A 21,399-nucleotide genomic window follows, 5' to 3' on the forward strand; every position below is an offset into this window, starting at 1 on the left:
AAAACCAAAAAAAAAAAAAATCTGAATCCTAGTATAGACTACTGTATTGATTCACATGTAAGAAGCTCTTATGTAAATATCTACAATTATAAATGGAACCTTCAAGAGTACTGGACAAATATTTCACATTATGGGTGGCTTTACTCATCTATATTAATGAAAGACTGTATTATTTTCTATTAGCTATATTGCCCTGTGCTCATATACATTTTAAATCATTTCTTTCTGTATTATTTATTCCCGATGATAGAAATTATTTGTATTTTCCAGGTCATTCTTCTTAATTTGCTTAGACTCTGCTTCCTGAGAATATCCTCCTAAGTGCTTCCTTCTTTGATGTTTCCGTGAGCAGAATAGAAAAGGGATAATATTTCCATCACTGTAAAACATCTCTGGAGGGAGCTGGAATGTACCCTGTAGCTACTGAGAATATTTTGATGTTTGTAACATACATATGTGTATCCTGGAAGATCCAGAAGAAGCTATTACTGAAGCAAAATTTCCTCTGGGTCTTTTGCTTAATTCATGTAACTTTGGTAAAGTCTCAAACTTTGTAACCTCCAATGGTCTAAAACAGTCTCTGGAGTGCATACCTTGAGATAGGTATGCCCAGATGAGAATTAGCTCTAGCTAGCTGTTCTACTATTGCTTTGTTCGAAGCCTAAAATCATTAATTGGATAGCCAGGACACTTTAAGTAGCTACCTCACACTTCCTGAAGTAAAAGAATGCCTTTATGTGCTCTGGAGTTGAGGGGTGTTTGGCAGCAGAAGAGAGGTTTGTTTAAGGAGGAAGCACTCGCTGAGAAGTAGGTAATCAAAAGTAATTCAAAGGATGTGACTGAAGATTTTCCACCATGGTATTTTGAGAATTCACTAATAGTAGTAGTAAAAATAGTTCCTGGCAAAATCAAACTGGCAAAATCAAAAAAAAAAAAAGTTTAAATTTTCACAGAGTAACATAAAGCTAAATATTCTGACTTAGTGGTAATCATTTGATGATATTTTTATAGTTTCACTATATTTCTATATATTTCTATATATATATATTTCTATATATATTTCACTATATAATTCAAGTGACTGAAGATCTTCACGTTGTGGAGTGTCTTGAACACACACCTGTAAATTTCCTACACCATAAGTGACTTCTCTAGCTCCTGAGCAGCGAGTGGTGAGGACAGACAGTGAGGACTACTGCATCCAGTTTCATAGCAGATTCACTGCACAGGTGCGGACTGATCAGTAGATAGTCTCTGATCCTAGTGAGAAAACACGCACACATACATACACCAAAAGCATCAGAAAGCTCTCAGACTCACCACCTGTCTCCAACAGCTGGCAAGATAATCAGCTAAGCGGCATCTCTGGACGGATCTTACTTCAGGTTGATGCTTCTGAGTTCTGTTTTTGAGAATTCCATACCCAAAAGAAATGTACTTCTTTCTGCACTAGCTAGCCTTAGACATACCCCTGCTTAGTGTGCTAGCTTTGAATCACCTTTCTGAGGCTTCTCAGATACATACTGGATAGTGAGATCAAGCATGTAAATCTGGGGGAGAGAAGGGGCTGTGATGGATGGGCTCCTTCCCCAGATCAACCTGACTTCTCACTCATAGCCCTGTTCAGGTGTTAACTACCACATTATCTGATCCTGGTAGTTGCCTCCCTGATTTCTTCCACCACCCAGACATTAACCATCAATAACAGTCCTGATGGCCCTATTTTGATGGGGAGATAAGGCTAACTGTGAGTACACCAGCCAACAGTCATTTTGGAATTGAAAGAATGACTATCAGTCAATCATCTTATCCCATAGATATGGGGACAGCCCAAAAGCCCATTGAGCTCTCCTTGCATCGCAGCAGGCTGCATGCCGGGATCTCCCCTTGAGCAGGGACGCCTCTCAAGGATACTCCTCAGGGTTAAGAGTCCTACAGACTCGTGGTAAGTGACTATAGTGCGCTCTCTTTCTGAACTTGTAAACTGTACTTTGTAACTGTGCACAAATCCCTTAGACATAAACTGTTGACCAGATGTGGGACTAGGACTGGATCCAGCTGCACCCAGACTCTTCTTAGAAAGAGTTTGGAAAGCAAGGGGGTCCAATCTGAACCTTGTGATCCAATGTGAAGGTGTCCTTGGTAATTCTGTGTGTATCTTGAACCTCCATGCAGTAAGTAATAAGTGACCTTGCCATAGAATCTTGTGAAACCATTATCATTGTCAATAAAACGTATTCCTATTTCTTTCCCATGAGTGAAGTTCATTGTGTCACTCACCCCCACCACCCGTTGTTCTGTGACAGGGGCAGATATTGCAGTCTGCTCTTGAAAGCTGCTCTTTGAAGCCAAATTCCATAAAATAATGCACTTGTCTTTTATTGCATCTCGCCACTAAGTTGCAGTTCATCTAAACGAAGATAAACTAAGTATGATCTACCTTGGTCAGTGTAAAGAAAACAAACAATAAAAACATTTTTCAGCTTTCAACTCTCTCAGATCTGTTTGAACAAGAAATATGGTTACTTCTGGAACTGTAATATGTAAGCTAGACGTGGAATTGTTGGTTTACCTGGCAAAGGAAGTTTGTGGTCTTCAAGAGCATAAATGGTGACAGACTCATGCTAACAGGAAAGGAGAATGGCTACAAATATATCATGAGTAAATAGATGTAAAAAAAATATGATTCTTGCAAGAGATACCATGTTTACACTAACAAGAAGTTAAAGTAGAAACTGGAAAAGGTAGGATTATAGCAAAGAAAGCACATTGTTTTTTACATTTTTTAAAAATCTCAAAAGATGTTGGGGAGGTACTAACCTTTTCAAGCAATAAAGATGAAGTAGGCTCAAAGATTCAGATATTATAAGAAGAACTACTGAAACAAACCAATCAATAAAAGATCAGTGCCAAAGATGGAGTGATGTTTATATAAGTGTCCCAAAGCAATTTAAGATTTAGAAAACCCCTAATTATGCAGTCTCGCTTTAAAGTCATTTGTGTACTGAATCATACAACAGAACAGTTCTCTTATCAAAGTACTAGGGGAAATCTCAGAAAGAACTCTTTACAGCTGCCGCCAGACGTATTGCCGTGCTATTAAATAAACTGGATGAGGTGTCAATTTAAAATAAAATTATTAAATATTTTGATTAAAATAAGAAGAAAGACAGAAATTACCCCTTGAGTTTCTCATGAAATTATTAAATGTTAATAAGCATGATAATAAGTAGTAAATAATCAGACCTGGCTTGTACAACTGCTCTGGACTTTGGAAAAGCCTATGAGAATGTACCCGACAAGAGGGTGTTAAAGAAACTATGTAATCATAGAGGAAGAAGTAAAGGATTGCCACTGATTAGAGCTAACTACAAAAAGTAGAATACAAAGACTGAAACAAGAGGTCCTTGCTCAGTAGCTAAAGCTCAACAGCAGGATGCCCCAGGTTCTTTGCTGGGAATGAGAGTGTCTAATCTATCTATTAATCATGGGGAAACGGGGACTAACAATAAGATAGAAATGTTACAAGTGACATGACAAGCCTTGGATTAATCAAGGCCATAGCAGGCCAAGGAGCTCTTGGGAAGCTTAAGAGAGTTAAGTGAAAGGGGAAACAATAGCAGATGGAGTCTAGCATTGCCAAGCATAATTGATGCACACTGGAAGCAACCATATGAATTACTTAGTCTAGAATTAAAAACTCTGTATGACCACTGATATGGGGAAGATGAAACAGGAAAAACAACAACAACGAAAAACGATATGCACAAATCAGTGAAAACACTCCTCTGTAAGCAACCATTATCAACAATAAAGACAGCACTGCAAAACAGAGGAAAAGGAAGATACCGGAAGATCACAAAGGCTGAGGCTTGCTTATCTAGGGGAGAAGGATGACGTCTTTAAAGAATGAGACTGAAAGGACATGCAAAGTAAGAAAAGTTAATTAATTACAAAGAATTCAATTAGTCCTTAAAAATGTCAAATTCAACAAAATTAAAAACACGTTAAAATAGATAGATTATTTTTAATTTAAACCAAACACATGCAGTTCACTATGTCTATTAGGCCAAAAGTAATTCTGTCTTAATGAAGGGTTTTGACATATTTATTTGTGTATCTGTACATAAAAGTTCTTCACAGTGAAGATAGTACACCAGTATAGTACAGTATATACACCAGATAGTACACCTGTCTAGTATACCAGAAACAAACCCTTCAGAAATAATAATTGAGAAGTCAAACTACCCTGCAGTTGCTCTCTTGTGTTTCACAGGCACCCATCTTATCATTCTCCCAACTTCTATACACCATAAAATATACTTTCCAGCTCTACTTTTCATTTGGTCTTTTAGAAAACTGTTCTTCTCAGTATAGCATACTACTATATCAAAGATTCAGAGTAAAAGACATTAAAAATTAGTTTGGTAGGTAGTTTTGTTTCTTTCTCTCTCCACAAACTAACGTAGGTGTGTGCAGCAAGGATAAAAGCTATATCCTAAAGGATGTTTTAAATTGTCTTATCTTTATGACCAGCGGGTCCATGAGTTGGAAATGTTGTTCAGCACTACCCTGACTGCATCAGAGCAGAGAGCTTTCTATACCGATTTCCTTGTGACTACTAAAGTAGGTAGAGAGTATCATATAGAAGCTGCTTACAAGAAAATGCCAATATAGAAAACTTGATACATGAAAGCTTGTTCCAAATGATTTTTTTAAAAAAGAAAGAATTAAAATAATTACAGTTGAAACTACAATGTCACATATAGCAGCTGCAGAGAAACTCTTGCAGTATAATAGACGCACAGTTTTTCTCAGTTCCGCACAGAATACACAAAATCCTTGTCTGCTATGCAAGAGTGAACTTAATTGCCTTTGTCAGTCACTCTCCATTAACACAGCCCCAGAACTGTACATGAAAGTGGTATATAAACAGCAAATCTCTCCACTGATGTTTAAATTTTTGCTTATCATAAATAATAAGTTATGAATAAGTTATACTAATCAGGATATATGAATATATTTTCTTGAACCCTGAACATGGAAAATCAAGTACCTCTTAATATGATTTAGGAAGAAGCATTCCACATTGGCAAAGGATTTGCTAACTGCCTAGTATAAGTGTTCCTTTTACCTCCCAAACTCTGCTTATTCTCCAAGATAGAACATGACACGAAGCAGGTCACTGAGCAGTGTAGTGTGTCAGTTCCTATATCCTGCTTATGGAAAATATACCTCAAAAATCTCTTCAGTTTCCTGATCCTTCAGCACTGGCTCCTTCAGGCTATCCTTCAGGATAAACCACCCTAAGCATAGTTTGAGCTACGTCAAATGCAAGTATTTTACAAATGTATTTTCCATCTGCTCTGAAGAGGACACAAATAATTATTGCATAATTATATACAAGTTAAACATCTGCATTTTTGTCTCTCTGTCATTCTGATGTTTTTTCCAGCTGGCAGAAAAGCCCCATGCCTCTGCTAGTCTGTCTCACTAGCAGTCCCTATTAGCTCAGTAGCATCTGTTGGCGAAGGAAACGCTGATCACCTGCAGCTCTCCCCCTGATGCTTCAATCAATCAAGCACACTGATACCATTTCAGCAAATGATTTGTTTTTCCATTTTGCCAGACAACGAATTGCTTTCCTTGCCTCTTTTTTGGCCACCTTGAGATTTCGAACGGGGGAAAAGGTAAGAAAACTTTCTAGTGGTCACAAAAGGCTAAAATCCATTAAGCTAGTTGATCTTCAGGAATGAGCCTTCTATCAGAAATTGTTTATCATGATGTCTAGAACAATGTTTTCAGCTATTTTTTTTCTTCCCAGAAATGCATTAAATTTATTTATGAACATCTCAAAACATAACATGAATTTTCCCAGTTCAAAGGCAACAATCTAGCTTTCCCAGTAGCTACTGGAGGCTTTTAAATGAAAATGCTTAAGAAATAAAAATAAGCAAGGTATTAATTCCCTATACTAATAACAACGATTCTATCAATAATGAGATATTCCTAGTGTTATGTTTTCCAAAGGATCACAGAGTGCTTTTCTAAGATCTCTAAGAAAGAAACTTTATTTTGTAAAGAAAAAAAATCCTCATCCATGCCCACAGGTATAGTATTGTCCTCACTGCTGAAAAACCAAAAGCACATGAAATGTTCACAGGAATAAAAAAAAATGAAACAATTTAAAGGGAAAATCAGGTATTTAGGCTTTTCCTGAGAACTTGTTATCAGTTCTGTGGCTATCTAAAATCCGAATTGAACATTGCCCTATAATCCTTTTTTATTCTAGTAGCAAACAGGAAAATAAATAAGATAGGGAGAGCACTATTTCACAAAGGAGGATCAGATCTATTCTACTCTTGCAAGTTCCCTTCCCTTCCTGCACAAGCTGTTACTTTTCATGCTTACTTCATATTTTTCCACCATCCTGACACTAAAAGCAGGCCCACAACATGGCACCACTATGTTCATCGGATGCCTTTCTGGGCACTTTTTCCCCTTTATGTTCTCTGGAAAAGTATCCAGTTTATACGTTTCCAGATGGTTCCCGTCACGGAAACCAAAAGGCAGCAAAGGAGAATGAGTGGGACATTTGCCTTAAAGGTATCCTCCTGACCCAAGTGAAAATGCAGGCATGGGCATGCCCTCAGTGCAACTTGCTGCACATGGCAGAAGCACTCAAGGTTTGCAATCTCTGCACTCAAGTGTGGACAAACTCCGTGAGGAATTAAACAGTTGCATCTTAATTCTACTAAGGCACAAAGGGGAGAAAAGAATTAGAGGTAGAATCAGCCCTTCAAGGCATATAGGAGGTGCATGTCACCCAGGACTTCATGCTGTGGGGCACCTGCATTGCTGAATTCTTGTATTTTAGTTCCCCAATAATACAAATAACCCCAAGAAAACACACACACACACACATTTTGCTTTTCTTTAAAACATTTCATTAAATTATTTCAAACATTCTTTTAATTACATATTCTTTAGACACTACTTTTAATCCTATAAGCTTGACCAGAAATTAAGAGTATCCCAAGGAAAGCTTCTTGATATTCACAGATCTTTTATTGAAAGCCTTCCTTACTGTGATCTCTCTTGTGAACCTGTCAGTCTTTGCTACTAGTCCTGGATCTGTTCAAATTCTGTGACATAAACATGTCCTGCAAACTGCAAATCATGTCATCTCCGACTCTTGCAGAGCTAAACAACTTTACAAGAAGAGGAGAAAAATCTCTTCCATGGCAAAATCAGTAGTTCTGTTCAAATTAAGCCTATCCTAAGAACAATGAGAAAAAAAAATCATAATGTAAATCATTATGTTCATAACAAAATGTAAGGATATATATTTGGAAAGTTACTGAAATTGATGCTTATATTGTACAAGCTAGTATATTTCATTCCCTTAAAAGATTTCAGAGAAGATATAAAGCTCAGATGATACATCAAGAACAAAGAACTCATATTCCAATGATCACATCAATCAAAAAGTCCTGGAAACAAAAACAAATAAATAAACAAATAGAAAAAAGAAACGTAAAGTACAAAAAAAAAGAAGTAGAAATAAATATAATCTAAAATATTGTGATTAAGCAAATAGAATATTCAGGGTAACTTTTTTCCCATAATTTATTAATACTATTTAGCACAGGTGCTTGGAATACTAGGTGTTTTTGTTCCGACCAGTGATCCAAATTTCAGTCCAAATGCATAAAATGTACTACAAAGGAGTTGTGAAGACAAATAGAAACAAATGTTAGAATATATCTTTGCTAGTACATTTAAAATTGATGCTTGCATATCCAAAGTTCAGACCATACAATGGGGTCTTTCTGAAGCCTGGATCGAAAAAAAAAAAAAAAGGAGAAATAAACAAAGAAACAAAACAAAACAAAAAATCAAGCTCATATCTAAGCTGTTTATATAATCAAGTCAGTCAGAAAATCTATCACGAACTGAAATAAACAAAAAGACTATTTGAAAAAAAGTGCATTTTTCTGAACTTCTTAAACTCCTACAAGACTTCTCAAATACTTTCAACAAGACTCTACTTCAGGGCTGTCCTGTCGTCTCCAGGATGCTTCATCGTACTTCCTCCTCTCGGAGACTCAACAACACACGTGTGTGTGTTTATAATTCCTGTAATTTTTATTTAATATGAGTCATTGTTAATATTGTTACCCTTTTATTGTGAGTACTGAAAATTCCCACAGAACAAACTTCCTTGGTAATTCTGCAATTTATGCTTGGACTCTAGAAGTATTTATGCCAGTGCAAACACAGAGCGCTTCTCAGGAATCAAAGCAGTTTCTCTCCATTTAGACTATCAATACTTGGATCAACATTTGTCCTTTTAACCCTGGTGGATGACCTACAATGTTCACCTGGAAAAGGCAAATTAATTCTGCTTTTCTGTCTTTAGATTTTTTTCCCTTTGGAAAAAAACAAGTTAAGCTCGTAATATTTTGCTACAGTATGCCTGAGAAATCAATGAAATGAAAGAATGAGATCAAGACCAAGAACAACAACAAAGAACAGGGAAAAAATCATTAATATGAAAACAACAACAAATTAACAGTGTCAGTCAAAGACAAGAAAATGATCACTTAAAACACTCTTTGTGTATTCCTTTTTGTTGGGTGGCTCATAAAACAAATGTAGGCTGAGTCAAATCTGTCCCTTTGATTTCATACATTTGAGTTTTAATGTATATCATGTGCTGCCTCCTGCCCCCAAAACAGTATTACATTTAACTAAAATCATTGATTTAAACAGAATTATCTTTATCTCAAAGTAAATCTTTAATTAGAGCAAAGTTGGGTTATATTTACAAATAAAAATAAAACAATATTTTGCATTCCTGCCTGTCATACAGAGATCAGCTTGCAGTATATTCACTCAGGTCACATCACAGGAATCAAACTCAGTTGCCTAATTTTGAAAAGTTATTGTTGCAGTAATAATTTTCTTAAAATGTAAATTTATAAAATGAAGCATTAACATTTATAAGATTTAAATGGAGACAAAAGAATCTATAAAGCATTTCTAACTGAATTGGGATATAAAACAGTAAGCCTCATTTCCTGATACACTATATCACATAAGCTAAACTTAGCCTATAATAAGGATAATTTCCCCAAGGATAGTTATATCAGAAAGCATAAAATGGACAAGAAGAAAAAAGGAATAAATTCTGCTTTTAAAATAATTTTGGACAGTATGGGCAGAGTCCCCACATCTCTGTTGCACTGGCTCTGCCCCATCCGTGCAGCGGAGTTACTGTGTTGCTGGTAGCCTGAGCCATGGCATCCCCAGGAACAGTGTGCTGGGTGCTCCGCATACCGTTCCCTTCTGGAAAATACCTACTTGTTATCCAAAGCGCCCAGTCCCGCTTTAAGGCACTTCGCTGGAATATAAACAGCTTAAACCTAATGTGAAAGGAAGAAAATATATATGTGTATATATATATATATATATAGGCATAAAAATTGTAGTATTTTAAAATGGATACATTAGGAATCTCATATTCAGTAATAAAAAGGTTGTGCTCTGTATGAAAGAGTTATGCGCTGAAGACATGGCGCCTTCTCCACTGACTAAATTGTTTGCCTATCTTTTACATGGCTAAAATCATTAGAGACACATCCTACCCAGAAACCAGAAACTTGTTTAAGAAATGATAAATATTCTGAATCTACTACAGTATTTTCTCTTAAAATTTTCCAGTGGTTTTAGCATAGATACCATAGTTTCTAGCTATGTTGATAATGGTAATTGAAACAAAAAGATATGATGATTGGCATAGATATGTTTCCCATTTTCACATTATACAATAATGCTTAAAGAAAAAAATGAGAAGTAATTGTTCATATTTTGAAAAGGCTATAACTCCCAAACTGAGATTTGCTATGCCAGATTTCACCGCAAGGTGATTTTCTTTTTAAAAAAATAGTTATAAGTCTTTGAATGTGCAAGCATTTTACCTCTAACTGTGAATAAATAAAGTGTACTTATTATTCTAAAACTCTTCTATGCACATATGTATTTTCAACAACTGTCTTCTGTGAGGGAAATGTTAAGAGTTCTAAAGGGAGAATTTGCATGTAATTTTTGCAAGTAATTTTAAAAATGTATATACTTTCATTATCTATTCTACAATAGCAGTGAGTAACTAACCAAAAATACTATTTTATTGTTTATTTGATGTTTTTGCTATCATTTTAAAAGCTCAGTTTGTTTTTAAAGAGCACCTAGAAGAGCTATCTTTTTTTATCCATTGTGTTAACAAATACAAACATTTATCTCAGCACATATCATCTAATGTCTTTGAAAATATAACCTTACCTCTAACAGTAATAATGATACCCCACCAAATAATGAAGTTACATTAGTAAAGTAACAGAAAAGTATGAAGAAAAAAGTATTTTCTTGAATAATGAGCATAATAAATCAATTACTACCTAATATGAGTTAAGAAAAAAACACAATTTTTGTTACTGGTTTCTGTATTTTCTTTATTAAGAGAATCTATAGTACCACATGTATAAAGGTGCATAGTTATGATTTTGTATTCAGAGCTCTGTTACTACACACAGAAATCTGATCTGTAATGTAATAGCTTATACAAGCTTATAATATGCTTAATACATTTTAGAGTTGTCTAAATTCTCCCTTAATAGAACTTCAAATCCAACTATTTAGCTAAATGAATACACAACTAGTATTTTTTTTTCCCAAAAGGGAACCCATGAGTCCTTAAAATAGGAACAAGTTAGCCAATGTAGAGAAATAAGCAACAATGAATGATAAACACTGGAAACCCACTAAAATATTGATGAATAAAATCAGAATTATTATTTTCCTAGACATGACAAACTGTTTGTCTTTCCTCTATCTCTTTACTGAGGAATGTCCTCCTATTCTGGGTTGCTAATATCTTAAAAAGGTAATAAAGATAATTCATCATGATGGTGTTTTATAGAGATGAATTGTGTTAACCAGCCCAAGATGAAGGCAATGATTGATCTAAAGTGCAGGAGATAAGTGAAAATTAAACATACATTCAAAAAGTATTCTAGATGTTATATTTTTCCCTGAATATCAATTGCATATGCAAACATACAAAAATAGTATAACTATACTTTTTTTCTAACAATTTTAAAGTGGTTAAATTTGAAAATGTCATGACTTGCCTAAAACCATAACTGATTAAAAAAAGATTAAAAATCACTTTCAAATGTTAAAATTGAAGATCAGGACTTTTTTTTTATCGTAAAAACTTCTACTGTAAAAGCTAGTAAGCTTCTAGATACAGTTTCCCCTTATTTTACTGAAGTCGAGACATTCGTAATCACTTTCCAATTGCCATGAAATTTCTCAAAAATCATGCATATTGTTTCTTGGTAACTTTAATTCTGATCAATTTTTGTAGTGTTTTTAACTAGGAAATTTTATTATGATGCTGGAATCTCAAAATGTTATTTTATCATCTGTTTGCATGAAAATAAGTTGAACATTCCCAGCAGGATCTCCGAGACACTGCAGAAGGCCATGGTGTTTATATACTGCTGCTAAAGTTTATCGCTTATAGCTCCTCTCAACAGTTTGAACACAATTGACCTCCAAAGGTCCTACCAGGCAAGGTTGTCCCATAAAGCCTCCAAGACAGTGTTATTCAAATAGAGCTTTCTCAACGCATCTTCATCAGTTTGGATGAAAGAGGAGAAATGGAAGATGAGGGAACATTAAATATTCAACAACTTCACTGCAAGGCTGCTTACACTATTCTCTGGTATATTGGCCAGCATACTCTTCCAACTACAAACTTAATTACTTGAGAAAATTCCACAGAAATGGTTGACACCTACATTTTTGCATGGATTGGGAGCTTATTTGAAATGGCTCTACCATGTACATGTTTTTAAGGAGTGTTCAACATCTTTCATCTGTCTGCCCTGTTTGCAAATCAAATCATATCTGCCCTGTTTATAAATATGACTAAACATCAAATCCAAAAATAAGGGTAAACCTGGGGCATTTGTTTTGTTTTACATAGCTTCTATTTAGTAGAATCTCTTGACTGCCAGAATGTGCCTCTTGTGCTTCACTAATGAAGTTTACTAAACTACCACACACTTTCACTTTGTGGTATTTGCTATACAGTTCTGAAAAGAAAAAAAGTACAGTAAACATGTGATTTTAGTAAATTGGGCATAAACATCTAGGAATATGTGCCTCTTGAGTGAGAGAGAGACTGGGTAAACTTGCGAGTTCCCTCCAGCTTGGTCTGAGAGAAGGAAATGAAACCCATTGTAAAATAGGAAATCCCATACATGTAGTCATATACACAACAAAATACCTTCACTGCAAAGAGAAAAAGGGCAACAAGGTCTCTCTTGCAAATTTACCTGCAAAAAATGCTATTAAAGAATGGCATACAATTGTTACTGTGCAGTCTCTTGGTGAAAATTACTGAAATGGCTATATGTGAAAGCTCTTTCACTGCCCTCTCTCCAAAATATAAAATAAAAATTTAAAGATAAAAATACAGTTATATCATACGAGACCTTTATTCTTAATCTTATTGCTAAGAAATGGATTGCATAGCTCAGACATTCTTTAGTGACAGAATATAGTTATGAGAGAAATGAGTGAGGCTTTTGGTTTCTCTGTGGTGTTTGGGGCAGCACAAACAGCAGGATTTTATAGACTTTCTCACAGTCAGATCTTTCACACAAACACACTTTCCTCCAAACTTAGTTTTCATACCAAATTCACTTGCTTAGGATATATCTAACCTAACTATAGACATCTATAGTTGTCTCCCCTGGCAAATGTGGCATCTGAATGTGAGATAAAATGACTCTTAATTCTCTTTGGAGAAAATGGTCAGAAAATTGGTACTTTTAGGGCATAATCAATCTGATCTATTTTTGATATCCATTTTATCATGAACTGACTCATCCTCTAGAATTATCTCTATATTTCCACCAACTACCATTGTATCTGTTGTGGGCAACTATACTATAAACATCTACTTTTCATGAGTTACTTATTCTGTGTCTTCGGGAGTGCTATGAGTGATATTTATCAGAAAGTAATATTTAAGAATTCAATTTCAGAGTTGCTTTCTCCTTTCTAGGCAATTCATAGATCTAAATACATTATGGATCTTAGTGCAAGACTGAAGTGATAAATTACTAAGTATAGAACAAATGATTTTTAGGCAGGATAAGTGATAGAACTGTAATTTGCATTTTGATTACTTTTCCTGGAAGAACATGTAATGAAGAAGCAAGACTGACGTATTCTCTGCAAAGTGCATGTGAAGCATGCTGGTTGATGCAGAGAGATCCAGTGAACAAAATAAAACTGAGGGCAGAGCCATGAAATCTCTAGCCATGTGCCTCTACTACATTGGCGTGTTAAATGGTATTTACTGAATTAGATGGATGGAATTCACTTCGTTCAATCTGTACTAGCCATCTAGTGTCTCTCTTTCCTAGAACAGGAATGAAGTACCTATTGGCAATATGAATGTCATAAAAGCCTAGATTACCTAGATAAATTGACTCTTACCTCTGGAAAGAATACACTGGGAAATTTGTTTTTGCAAGAATGGAGAACTCACATCCTGATCAACAAGGCATTTTAGACATCTAATGACTTTAAATATGTGCACAGCTTTCCTTTAATTCCAGTACATTCATCTAGCTCAAGAAAGGAAACTATATCAGACAGTTTAAAGGGATTTTATACTGAAATATTAAGCTCATCAGTCCATTGTTCCTTACAACAATATAATGGTGCACTATTTCAAGAATAAGTATATTAACTTCAACCATACATTAATCTGAAATTAGTTACAAGAAACAATTAAATTTTGATTTATTTTTTAATTCTGAAAAAAAAAATGTTGTGTGCAAATGTCAATTTATAAAGTCATATTGGTTTCACAGCATTTTAAGCAAAACTCTAAAATATATACGTTTAAGTATCATGGCTTTTTTTTAACATTGTATATTGTTCATTTTAAGAATAGCTCTAAAATAAGTATTTTATTTTAAACACGCTGCAAAACAGCACCAGATCAGTAATTAAGGCTTATTGTTTCCTATTTGGTTTAGATACTCACCATCAGTGCAAATTCCTGAGGGCTTAATTTGTAGGAGTTTCATCTGATTAATGTAGGTATCACTCTTTCATATAAGATAAATATTGTGTGGTTACCAGCTGCAATTGAAATGTCTAACTTTGTGGCAGATGCTGGTCTATGTGACCTTTTGTAACAGGAGGGTTCTTTTACCAGTTGAGCTTTTGGTTTCGTATCTCTCATCCACTCCATTCTGCCAGCTTAACTGAGAGTTTACATCAAAATCTAATTAGAGTACACATGCTGTTTAGGAAAAAGTTCTTGGAAAAGTCATGACTCATAAGAGCTTTGATATACCCAGCCAGATAAATGAGAATAAATAAGAATAACTGCAATTTTATTGTTTTGAATTATTTTCAACCAACTTCTTAAATAATAAGAGCTGGGCATAGATTTTTGATTAAAAAAAAAAAAAAGAAGAAGAAGAAAAGAAAAACCAGGGAGGAAAAAAGGAAAAAATAAATAAATAAATAAATAAATAAAATCCAGGAACAATTCTATAAGCACCAGCTCTATATTCCATCTATATTTCAATCAGTTAAATCAGTTATACAATCTATGTTAAATGATGAAACCCTTTATTGATGTGCCTGTTTTTCAACTAAGAAGTAAGAAAACTCATCTGTTTTTTTTTCGTATTTCTCATACCAATATCACATCAAATCAGAAGGTGTTATAGTTGGCATATACATGCTTAGCACTAGTATGTGAGATAAAGTCTGCATTTTAGCCATATTGATATATATAAAAAAAAGAAAAACATGGTGTATTTTTTCTTTTTCTATTTTGATATTTTAGTAGGAAAACTGAATGATTAGACATTATTTGAACTACAACAAATTCACCTGAATTACATAATTCAGTATTAACTGAGGAAGACCGTATATTAAACACTCTTAACTTTCATCATATAGAGGACACAGAAAACCTTGTCCTCGGGTATTTTTCGCCAAGACACAAGTTGTATTTCTAAAAAACAAACAAATCAAAAAAAAAAAAGACACATAAATTTAAAAACCTTTACATTTTTATGTCCTACTTAGTTATTTGACCCAGTTCATACTCAGAAAAAGCCAGAATATTCCTCTATTCCAGAATGTGATTGCCTGCTGACTTAAGAGCAAGAAGTTGAATATTTCCCCTGATAGAAAGCTGACAAGTCATTATGAGGAACTGTGTCTTCTAACTTCATACCAGTACCATTCTGTACTGGGTTAATTGCTTGAATATTGTCCTGTGTCACACTGACTACAATCTCCATAAATATAACTATTGCTTTAAAACACATAAAAGCAACATTTTATAAAAAAGAAATTATTTTTAAAACAGAAAATCTTAGAAGAAGACTCATATTCTGCTACTTCATTATTTCAGTGTTTGAATATATAATGCATTCAAAGAAGTAGCTGACTATTTATTGTTTAGTCATTATTGATACACAGTTTTCAATGAAAGGAAAAAATATATAAAGACATCAGATTTCAGTATTCCTTTGTGTGTGTATAATCAATCCAAGATGGATTTTCTATGAGACAACACCAATATCCAGAACTTCTCAAACAATACACGAAGTCTAGTGACATCCCAACAACACAGTGTGTATATGCATTGTAATTGATACTATCAAGAGTATATATTGATTTTCAAAATCCTCTGAAAATCACTATTCTCCAGCATCTTCTCTAAAATTTCCAAAAACCCCAAATATTGATATGAAGTTTGATAGAAGACCTATTAAAAGTTACAGGAAGGCTTTTTTCTTTTTGAGGAAAAAAAAAAAAGTATTAAAAGTGAAACCAAAACTCACCATATGAAAACCTTAAAAAGAGATTGATAACCAAAACTCCTGACTGCAAACAAATTTCTATAATACAAAACAATTTGTTTACAACAGTCTTCAGAGGCTAGGAGGCATACAGTGGAACAAGTTAATTTCCTTCTTGTTTCAGGTAAAGGAATGATAGTACAATATCTGATTTTTACACAAATACATCAAGACTGTTTTGATATGTACTGTTTATTATAACCCTTAGTGCCTTTCTGTAAGACATCACTAGCTGTACTGAGAGTTATCGCCACCATAACTTTCACTCTTTAATTTTCAATAGACAGTTTCTGGACTGAGGGGAGGGGAAGAAGGGTGTTGGGTTGAGTGATAAGCAGAGCAATATTTATTGATTTTGTCATCAGCTATAATGGGTCAACAGGATGAAAAGCTCTCTCCTACTCTGAATGTAGCAGCCCTCATAGAATACTAAAGATCTTTAAAATGCAAATAGACTATTTAATAAGTCTTTTATTGTGCTAAGCTAGTGCTTACATACATGTTTACTGACTAATGTCAATATTGTTAGCATTTTGTTTAATATATAATAAAAAAATCTCACCACAGAAACAATCAAGTGGTGCATACTTAAAAAGCACAGTTAGACATAAAGTTCTTATTTTCTAGTCATATATTAAATGCTGTTTCTCAAGCTAGTATTTTTAAGACATATTTGTATGTCCAGTGCTCAAAGTAATAGTGTCTCCATAAACAAAAACCCAACTACTTCCTGACAGAGTTTCACACATGAAATGCAACAGCAGAAATCACAATAAGATGCCGTGACGTTCACTTCACTGCATGCAGACTAGTCACCACAAATTTCTAGCTTCACCAGGACGCACTTGAGGGCAGACCGTGCAGAAGCACGTTAACGCAGGCCACGCACCACAACCAGAACGCCAGAGCCAGCGAGTTTGGATATGCCAGAGGTCTCAGCGAACCGGACCGCGCTCCGAGACGCAAGCAGATGGTGCCAGGGGCACGAGTGTCAGAGTTATTTCTGGAGTTCCTTCCCCGCAGCGAGGCCTGCGCGGTGAGCAGAGCGCGGCCCTTGCCTTGCCTTGCAGCACCCCGGACAGCAGCCGTCCCGCCAGAGCCACCGTCCCTGCCGTCCCCGGCCCCGCATCGGCCCCGCATCTGCCCCTGCCTCCCCACCGCGCTGGGGCAGAGCAGGCGCACTCGAGGGTTGCAGAAAAGAATACGAAAATAATAATAATAATAATAAAAAGATTGCACCGAGTTTCTCCCTCTTGTCAAAATGTTAACACAGACTGGTTGGCCAATTTCTCAAAACATTGCAGGATAACATCAGTAGATAGGCTGGGTTTATACAGTCAGTGCAACCCATTAATGTTCTTTTTTTTTTTTTTTTCTTTTTTTCCTAATCAGCAGAAATATTAGGAGTATTTCTCCTTTTTCAAGCTCTCAAGGGGAATTAATTATATAGTGAGCATTTGCTACACTGTACCTTTTCAGCATCTCTTATGCAATTACATGTTGTAGAGCAAAGACAAACTTTGTGGTAAGGCTCCATCGAGACTAAACTGTGATATAAAAACAAACCAACCTAAGAATGTAGATATTGATTATTTGGCAGCACTGAGCTGTAGGTCAATGAAGACGTTACTGGAATGGCAAATATGTTTTTACACATATACTTATATTTGCTTTTTATTGCTTCCAAATCACTCAGTTTGGAGACAAAATTTATTTATGTTATCAGCACATAAAATAGATGTAATGAGTGTGTATACACTCATGTTAAAGTGGAATTCAAAAAAAAACCTTTACTTTGGTCAAGTCTAGTGAGGAAAGAAAAACCTGATGGTAACATTCCCATTTTATTCATAGAGATAACAAGAATACTTAACTTCTAGGAGGATTTAGGGTTTATTTTGATGTAGAATAGGTGTATATCACAGCATCTTTTCAAATAATAAGATTATTTAGATACGTGCTGTTACCACAAAGTGATTCCAGAAGGCCCCACTGAAGTTACAGAGTGTTATGGCCTTCTGCTTGGAGTGGTGATTTGTATGCATTATTGTGCTCCACTGGCAACATAGCATTGCTTAATGTAGTACTAAAGTAATCTAGGTAGACGACTCTGCAGGCAGAAACCATTCATATGGCCTGACTTAGTAAATACACAAGCAAATGAGAGTAATAACATAATTAATAAATAAATAACATGTTGACTGTTGTGGGTTTTTTTAAGATGCCAAATACAACTCTCTTTTTTTCTTTTTTTTTTTTTTTCTGCCCTTTTTTTGTCTTGAGAGTTGGGCCAACTAATCTTGCACAGAACTCGAGAGCAGACAACGATTAGAGAGAGGCAGCGCGGGGCTCTCCCTTCTAACAAAACTGGAACGGGGGGAATCTCCGGATCTCTGACAGGTCACGGGTGTCCCGGCGAGGGAAACGCCGGCGCTTACGGACACGCTGTCGCCGTCGCCCCCCGCGCGGAGGGCACTGCAGCGCCCAGCCCTAGTGCAGAGCTCTGCCCGGCTCCGGCCGCTCCGCGCCCGCGCAGCGCCGCGCTCATTGACATGCAGCCGCCGTCGCCGCCTCCCGACGAGCCGCGGCCGAGCCCGCTGGAAGCCGCCAGCCGAGCCGGAGCCGATCGCATATTCATGAGCAGGGGGGGAAATCCCGCTCCGCGCTCCCCGAGGAGCGGGAATCGCCGTTTTTTTTTTTTTTTTTTTTCTGTTAACCTTCCCCCTCTGCCTCCCTTCCGAGCGCTGCACACACCGGGGCTCCCTGCAGCTCCCCGCTGGCAGCACCCGAAAACCTGCGGCCAGCGGCGGGCGGAGCAGCCAAAACAGGGACCCCGGCAGACACTACAGACGAGGGAGGCTCGCCAGCCAGCCCGCCGCCTGCAGGGACATGAGACACAGCAGGGGCTCCTACCTTACAATCCTCAGGACACGATTTCACCGAGTACTCATCCGACTGTAAATATTTCTGGAGCATAACCTCAAACTCTTCGTATTTCTCCTGAGCGTGCTGGTCGTAGCGCTGGTAAGCCTGGACGCACTGGCTGCAGGAGCCTTCCCCCTCCAGCACCACATCCAGACTGCAGTTCAAAGTGTCCGGATTGGACAACCCGGCGAACAACTCCCAAAGGGTGTAGGAATTACAAAAGGAAAGGTAAAAATCCGTGAGGTCCCAGCCGGGCGCCGGGCTCCGCGGCCCCCCCCGCCGCCCGCACACCGCCTCCGCGTCGCCCACGCTGAAGCACTGCCCGGACGAGGCGCTCTGCGGGTGGCAGCTCTCCACGGGCCTGGCACTGGAGTTGCCCAGGAAAACAGCCTTGCCGTGGCGGGGCTCGCTCTCCTTGCCCTGGCCGCCGCTGCTGCTGCTGCTGCTGCTGCTGGGGGAGGGCGGGAGGGAGGGCGAGGGGGGAGCGAGGAGCCGGGGCGCGGGGGGCGCGGGGGGCGCCGGCTCCCCCATGCCCGCCAGCAGCTCCTGCTCCGCGGGCTCCGGCTTCTCGGGCGGCTGCTGCTGCTCCTTGTCTCCGGTGCCCGTGAATTTGGCCTCGGCGCAGAACCACAAGTGATCAGAGAGCAGGACGGTGAAAAACAAGAGCGATGCCAGGGACAGTCGCCATTTCTGAGCCCTCTCCGAATCCGTGAAGGGTTTCTCGTTCTCCCGGGGTGCAAACCAGATTTTTAAGCCGTCGTCATACTGCCGACTGCACATCCAAGCACCCCTGGTCATATTTTGGGAACGCACAGTCCTGGCCGACTCCACCGTGAGGGCTCCTTTGCCAGTGTCACCACAATATGCATTGACTTAGAAGATTAAGGGGATTTTCTTGCCTTCTTCCTTCCCTTCTCTCCTCTCGCTCGCTCGCTCCTTCTTCCACTCTCCCCCTCTCTCTCTTTCCCCGTCTTCTTTCCGCTTCTTTTTCTTCCTCTGAGATGTCGCTGGGTTTCGCCGGTGGCTCTGCCTTGGTCTCACCACACGAAGCAGCCCCAATCCATCCAGCACGGAGTGCCGTGGAGAAGATAAGAGCAATAACGCAGAGAGAGGAGGAGGGAGAGGAGATGGTGGTGGTAGTGGTGCTAGTTGGTGGCGGTGGGGCTGCTCGGCGGGTCCTTTCCCCCTCTCACCCAGGCATGGTCAGATCGCAGCTCCCCATCTCCCTCCCGAGAAAAGCCCGCTGCCTCTGGACAGCTGCATGCCGCGTCTCCCGCTGCCCACGGACGGCTCCAGGAGGGCTCCTCGCCTCCTCTTCCTCCCCGCCGCCGCTGCCGCTCCTCTTCCTCAGCCCCGAGCCGCGGCACAGATGCCTGCACCGCTGTCTCCGTCTCCTCTCCCCCCTCCGCTCTAAGTGGAGAGACGCTGCTGCAGGGCTCCCGGAGCGCTGCCGAGGATGCTGAAGAGGAGGAGGAGGAAGAGGAAGAGGAGGAGGAGGCTGCCGGGGCCGCCGCTGCTGCTGGTGACAATGGGCTGCGGCTGCCGCCGCTGCTGCCGCCGGGCGCGGTGTCCCCGGGCGCACGGGGCGGAACTGCCAGGCTGGGGGCCCTCGATGGCCACAGGCATCTTGGGCCCCTGGGCTAAGTTGCCGCCATCTTCGTCCTGGAGAAACACTTTTTTGGGGGGAGCTCTGCCTTTTGCGTCATCTCCTCCCGCGCCGAGATCTCTCTATCCTGGCGCATTGGCAGCAGCAACAACTCTGCCTCCTCCTGCCTGAGGAGGAGGAGGAGGGGGAGGAGGAGGTGGGAGAGGCACAGGGGACCACATGGCCCCTCCAAAGGGCCTCCTTGGCGCCGCTCTTTCTGCACACCTCCCTACTTTTCCTCTCTGAAGGGGCTGCTCAGATCCACCCTGCAGACCCTCTCCCCTTCAAGGTCTTCTCCTTCCTTGTGTGGCCTCAAAACATCACGTCCATGCAGGATGGTGGCTGGAGAGATGTGTCACCGTGTCTGTCCTTGTCATAGCAGCATATTAAATTCCAGGTACTGGGCAGCAGCTGGATCCTGACAGGGTTTAGTCCCATGTTAAAAAGCTTGACAATGGCTGCTCATCTTCCAATCAGCAAACTGGAAAGCAAAATGTCCATAAACCTTAAGCTGTCCCCCAAGAGAAGTTCTGCAAAAGACAGGTCTGGTGCATGACCCGTGTAAATGCTCTCAGTCTTCTTGCTTCACCTCAGAGATCCTGTGGCTGTCTAGAGACTGAGGACAAGTTTAAGTCTCCTATTGATGGAAGCCAAATTACTTATGATTTCCTTTTGGACTCTCAGCAGAGAGCCCACCACCTTCTAGTCCTTGCTCTCAGACTTTCTTGCTTAAAGAAATGTCGTGTTAGTTTTGCTTCAAAAATACCTTCATCTTGCTTGTTGACACACTTTGATGGAAGAGCAACAGAAAAACTTGCAACCTGCATAGGACAACTGAAGTTGCCTGTTAGG

At 38.8% G+C, this 21,399-nt stretch overlaps 1 protein-coding gene across 1 annotated transcript in view; it reads right to left on the bottom strand.

The window, feature by feature from the left end:
* NALF1 (NALCN channel auxiliary factor 1) overlaps positions 1-20,361 on the bottom strand; it is a 451,256-nt gene extending 430,895 nt beyond the window's left edge. Inside the window, exon 1 of the mRNA XM_088538546.1 lies at positions 18,891-20,361. Coding sequence (XP_088394672.1) covers positions 18,891-19,700 — 810 coding nt within the window. The 5' untranslated portion in view covers positions 19,701-20,361. The remainder of the gene's footprint in view (positions 1-18,890) is intronic.
* Positions 20,362-21,399: the final 1,038 nt, after the last annotated feature.

The sequence above is a fragment of the Tinamus guttatus genome, unplaced genomic scaffold, assembly GCF_059628265.1.
Source record: "Tinamus guttatus ecotype Peru unplaced genomic scaffold, ASM5962826v1 Tinamus_guttatus_pri_ptg000047l, whole genome shotgun sequence".
NCBI lineage: Eukaryota > Metazoa > Chordata > Aves > Tinamiformes > Tinamidae > Tinamus > Tinamus guttatus.